Genomic DNA, 6,000 nt, shown 5'->3' with positions numbered 1-6,000 from the left:
CGAGAGACGCCCGGCGCGGACTGGCCCAACGGCCAGTGGGCGCGGGAGCCGCAGCAGCCGCGAGAGCAACTGGGACAGCAGAGCTCGGGCAACAGAGGTCACGGGGAAGGTCCCTGAGGGTGTCTCAGGGATACAGCGAGGCTTAGGATTAGGAAGGTTCTTAGAGAAACTGGGACATGTGAGGTCACAGGGGCAGCTGGGTCTCAGAATCAGGGAGGTACACAGAGCAGCTGGAACACTGGAGGTCCCAAGGTAAGTGGAGTCTCAGAGTGGATCTGGTGGGGACTCCAGAACAGCAGGGGCAAGGGAGATGGTAAGGGCTCACTGGGGTCTCAGGAACAGGAGGTGGCGAAACCCTTGTGCCACCTCTGTTGGCACTGGTGTGCAGGCCCCAGGGCCCAGGGTTGCTAAGTGAGGTTGATTCCAGTGGGTGTGACTATGAGGGGAGAGGAAGGGTGTCTGAGGAAGGGGCCAAAGAGTCAAGGGGAGAAGGGAACGGGCTCAGGGCTCACAGGGTTGTCTTCCTTGATGGAAAATAATTTGAGCACACATCAGAGGTATAGAGGAGGTATAGAGAGGTACAGAGGACAGTGGATACACATTCAGGGGAGGATGGGGCCATCTCAAGAAGGAGAAGCAGCCTTTTTGAAGTTCGGCCCTTCTTTTAGAGGAAACTTGGTGAGGGGTGGGTATGGGCTGGTGTGTGGGAGTGAGACCAGTGACTTGAAGAGAGGTTCTGGTGATCCGGCCAATCTGAGGATGCTCAGGCCAATGAGGTCTTCATGATCTGATCAATAGATGGGCCCTGGAAAGTCTCCTAAATTAGAGATTTTTCAAAATATTGTATTTATTAGGGGTCAAGAGTGCACAGGTGGATTTACAGATTTCCCAGGAGTTTGGGATGATGGCCTGGGAGAAAGGCAGTAGGGGACTTCTGTATTGATATCTTATTTCCTTGTCCTTCCTTTATGTCTCCTTTGTACCTATTTCTTATTCCTGCTATCCTACCTTATCCTGACCCACCAAGAAGGCTCCTTAGCAAAAATCTCACTCCTTGGGAAGACCAGTTCCCCCATGTTGGAAGTCAAGAGGCACTGTGAGCTCCTAAGGCCCCGGGGAGATCTGACTTCGGGTACACTTTCCCCTACTTCTCCTCATTTCCATGTGCACACACCAAGGAAAGATTGTGTGAAGACGGGAAGGGTGCCATCCATACACTAGGAAGGGGGCTACCAAGAATTTGATCACACCATCACCCCGATCTTGAATTTCTCTCCAGAAGATGAGAAATAAGCATTTAAGCGAGTGACATTCTGTTATGACAGCCCAAGATTAGGGGAAATGTCAAGGCTCAGGGTCTCCGGTTGGGGTTATCAGAGACCATGTCAGGAAGAGGTCCCAGTGGAGAAGACCACAGGCCATGGAGTCCTTCAGAATTTACAGGTCAAGCCAAAGCATAGCTGGAGAGGAGCAGGGCTGGATGGGGGCTCGGGGTGCACAGGAATGAGGGGAGAGGGCTTCCAGGCAGGGAGCAGCTGGCTATGCCAGATGTGCTGAGTCACCAGAGAGGACGTGGGTGAGGCTGCTGTTGGACTTAGGAACAGTCTGTGGTGCCCCGGACAAGAGCTGTGTCTGTGGTGCTTGGTGGTGTGGGGACAAAACTTTGAGTGAGGTGGGCTGAAGGGGGAACCGGAGGGAACAAGGAAGTGGAGGCAACCACATACAACTCTTTGGGTTAGTGCAGAGACCTTGTGGAGCCAAGGTGTGGGGCAGTACCTGCGGGGAGTAGGAGAGGTGAAGGACTTTTTTTTTTTTTTTTTATAATGGGGATGGAACTCAGGATGCACTGTACCACTGGGCTATAATCTCAGCCCTTTTTATTTTGAGTCAGGATCTCACAAAGTTACCTAGGGCCTCCATAAGTTCTGAGGCTATCTTTGAATTTGTGACCCTCCTGCGTCAGCCTCCAGAAGCTTTGGGATTACAGGTGTGGCCAACACACCCAACACAAAGGTCATTTTAACTGTTTATAAACTACTATGTACAAAAAGATCAACTAAATACCACCCAAGTGCCCACATCCCAGCCAAAGAAACAATGCCAATACAGCTAAAAACCTCTTGAAGAATTATTTCATCTGCAAGAAAATCCCACCCCCACTAGGTAATGATCAATCCAGGCCTAGTACTTCTCACTCACATGTTTCCTTATTGTTTTATTACACAGGGACAGATCACTTAGCAATCTGTCAATTGCAGGCTACTAGTGTAATCCTGTAATGCCACCCTACTGTACATGTTCTTCTACAAACTGTATTTGTGAGAATCATTCATGTTGATTCAGGTAGCTTTAGTTATTCATTTTCACAAACTTGTAGTTTTCTACTGATGGTAGTCAAAATTGGTTTCTATGTTCTTTTCTATGACCAGTAATATAGCTATCCAACCCCAAACATGTTCCCTCTCAAATGTAACTAGCATGTTGGCTAAGCAGAACTCCAATTTTAAGAAAAAGAATTTATATCTCCTCTCCCTACCCCCAGCTCATTCAGTCTCACTGTAGGAGGCCAGTTCTTTCCCACCCCTTGGATAAAAAGTGTTCTGTTCACCATTAGCTTCAATGAAAAGTTGCTTTTCTATAATTAACCTATCCAGGCCCATGTAATAGACCTGACTTCATTCTACATTAACTTCTCCCAGTCTAAGCTCTGGTCTTTGTCTTCTCCCCAGGTCATCTCTCACCCCTAAGCAGAATTGAAAGGGGAAGAGAGAGAGAGAGAGAGAGAGAGAGAGAGAGAGAGAGAGAGAGAAAGCAGAAAAAGGGCCTAGTTGGTGGTACCTGTGTGACTGATGGCATCAAAGCTGACTTTTCCTTGGAGGATGCAGTGAGCTCTTGTGAAGGTCTCTTACCAATGGTCCCTCCATTAGGCAGGGCCTCTCCTAATATCCTTTGATCCTGGGTGTGCAGATTTTTGGGTCACCCTGTACAAGCCTACCACCCCTCCAGATGACCCTCTTGGGTCAAGACCTGCTTTCCCTGTAGGCCCATGCTAAGGCCCAAGGAAATACCGGCACCCTTCGCTCTACCAGAATTTCCTGGGATTGTAGCCTCCTCCCCACTCCAGTCCCACAGCCTCTGCTTCTGCTTGTCCCTCAAAGCCACTGTTACCAGTGGACACCAGCTTCTGGGCCCCAGGCTCTCCAGGGAGGCAGGTTGAGGGGTCTCAGGAAGGTCCTACCACTGGGCAGGGATGAGGGGAAGGAGAGGGAAAATGTATATGGTACCTGGCACCTTCAGTGGTCTCCAAAGATACCCTCCCCGCTGCCTCTTCAGCCTCTGCCCTTGGCACCCTGGACATGGTACCTGCAAGGGTGATCCAGCTCATCTCTGGCCACCCAGAGTTTTGCTTTTGGCCTTTTGGGGGGCTCCTGGTCATTCAGAGTGGAATATTGAAGATCTGGGGGTCTGAGCACCTTCATTTGTACCACCCAAATGCAGCATACTCTTCTCCAAAGTGATAAACGATTTACAGTGAGCTGGGAGGAAGGAATGGTGAGGAGCTCCAAGCATCAACTCAAGTGCAAAATTTAAGGGGCAAGGAAACCAAAATATAATTAAGATAATATTTCATTGAAGAAATGTGCCCATAAAATTAACCATTCCAAAGTGTAGAATTCAGTGATATTAAGTATATTTGCAATGTTTTCAACCATCATCTCTATCTAGTTCCAAAACATTTTCATCACCCCCAAAGAAAACTCCATGACCATTAGCAGACCACCTCCCCAAGCCCCTGGCCACCAACAATCTACATCTGTCTCTGAGGATTGCCTGTTGTGCACTTGCAACCACTCAGTCTATGACCTTTTGTACCTGGCTTCTTTCAGCTAGCAACTGCATGAAGGGTGCTTCTGAATTGTCAAGCTTGCAAAGTCTGCATCTTCTTTGGAGAACGTCCATTTACCCAAGGCTGAGGCTGGGCTCAGCGGTAGCGCACTTGCCTGGCATGTGTGAGGCACTGGGTTCGATTCTCAGCACCACATATAAATAAATAAAAGTATATCAACAACTAAAAAAAAAAAAAACATTTAAAAAATATCCTTTGCCTGTTCTAATTGGGCTATTTGTTATTTTGCTATTGGGTTGTAAGAATTCTTAGTATATTCTGGATACTAGACTTATCCAATATATGATTTGTAAATATCTTCTCCCATTCTGTAGTTTGTCCTTTTTCTTTCTCAATAGTGTCCTTTGAGCAAAAAAGTTTTTAATTTGATGAAGTCCAATTTATTTTGTTCTGGGTAGTGGTTCTTTTGTGTTATAGGTAAGAATCCATTGCCAAATCCAAGGTCATGAAGATCTTGCCTATGTTTTCTAATAATTTCATCGTTTCAGTTCTTACATAAACAGTAATTAATACAAATTTTCTGAAAATCAAAAGTAATGCAAAAAGCCATGATAAACAAAAATCAACATTTTAAATACAGACAAGATCTTGCATCACTCACCTAACTCCTGCAGCCTGGAGGAAGGTGGGGAGGGGTTAGATTAAAGCCCAGGAGATGGGGCTGGGTTGTGGCTCAGAGGTAGAGTGCTTGCCTAGCATGCATGAGGCACTGGGTTCCATCCTCATCACCACATAAATGTAAAATAAAGATATTGTGTCCACCTAAAACTTAAAAATAAATATTAAAAAAAAAAAAAAGCCCAGGAGAGAGCCGCCTGCTTGGGAGCATATTGATAGCAGAGCCGTGCGGCGGGTCTTCTGTGTGGAGCCAGGGCAGGCAGGTGACTGCAGTTGTCACTCCCTGAGATGCTAACCAAAAGTGACTTCGTGAATATGTGGCTGTACCCACGCGTGGCTTTCTTAGGGGGACTATTTATTTAATTGGTTTTATTTTTTTTAAATACACAACAGTGGAATGCATTACAACTCTTATTACACATATAGAGCACAATTTTTCATATCTCTGTATATAAAGTAGGTTGACACCCAATTTATGTCTTCTTACATGTACTTTGGATAATTAAGTCCATCGCTTTCCACCATCCTTGCTAATCCCCTGCCTCCTCCCTTTCCCTCCCACACCTAAGGGGGACTATTTAGAACTTGGAAGTGATCGTTGTCCCAGGCACTCCTTCCTCTCAAGGGACTCTGGCTGCAGTCGCTTCCCCAAGAGGGTCCCCAGCAGACAGGAGGCTCTGGCGGGGCGAGGGGGTTGGGAGGCCAGCCGGCTCAGGACCCCGGTGCTCTGGCCTTCCCGCCCCAGGCTCCTATCTGATGGCTAAGGCCAGCGCAGACACCCAGGTTAACACCAAAGCAGGTTCCCCTCGTGCCCTGCCTAGCAGCAGGGACGAGCCCTGGAGCACAGCCCCAGAGAGGCCCGCTTCGGCGCTCAGGAGTCCGGCTGGCCCTCGAGGGCGGGCCGGGGCGGGCCGGGCGGGGCTGACCGACCAATGAACGGGCGGAAGAGCTCGGCCCCGCCCGGCCGCGCTCAGCCCGGAGCCGTCCCGGGAGGCGGCAGCAGCGCGCGCAGCCCCGATCCCAGACCCAGACCCGAGTTCCACCGACTATGGCCGCGTTGGCGCAGCTGCGCGACTGTCAGGTACGCTGGGTCCCCCTCGGCCCACGGGGTGGCCCATCGCCGGGCAGGGCGGGACCGGCCTGCGGACGACCTGGGTCAGGCGAGGGGGCGCTGCCGAGGAGGACTGGCCGTGAACCTGGCGCAGGAGTCGGTCCTGGGCGCCCGGGCGCCTCGGTGTCCGCGCACGGAGAGGCTACACGATCCTCCTGTGGCGTCCCCACCTAGGAAAGCCCCTCGGAGTCGGGGAGACCCCAGGAACCTCCTAAAAAATTTGCTCAGCCGACATGACTGGTACCACAGGGACACCAAATGGAAGGAGGTTTCTTCAAATCGCCCAGGGGAACGGCCCTCTGCTGGCCAGGGTTATTTCCTCCATTCGGGGAAATCAGCGGGTCTTTGGCCTCTGGCCTGACAC

The 6,000-nt window shown here is 49.9% G+C and overlaps 1 protein-coding gene across 3 annotated transcripts in view; it reads left to right on the top strand.

Moving 5' to 3' along the window:
* The window catches only part of Ttc38 (tetratricopeptide repeat domain 38), a 31,034-nt gene that overhangs the window by 1,186 nt on the left and 23,848 nt on the right, over positions 1 to 6,000 (top strand). For 2 of the 3 annotated variants that reach the window (XM_015501790.2, XM_015501789.2), the window contains exon 1: positions 5,462 to 5,606. In XM_015501790.2, the coding sequence (XP_015357276.1) occupies positions 5,574 to 5,606 (33 nt within the window). In that variant the 5' untranslated portion in view covers positions 5,462 to 5,573. Of the gene's footprint in view, positions 1 to 5,461; positions 5,607 to 6,000 lie in introns of those variants that run through there. The other variant, XM_048802997.1, reaches the window with a different exon arrangement.

The sequence above is a fragment of the Marmota marmota genome, unplaced genomic scaffold (assembly GCF_001458135.2).
Source record: "Marmota marmota marmota unplaced genomic scaffold, marMar, whole genome shotgun sequence".
In the NCBI taxonomy this organism is placed as follows: Eukaryota; Metazoa; Chordata; class Mammalia; order Rodentia; family Sciuridae; genus Marmota; species Marmota marmota.
Note: the sequence above shows the minus strand (reverse complement) of the source record. Positions and strands in the feature narration are given on the sequence as shown.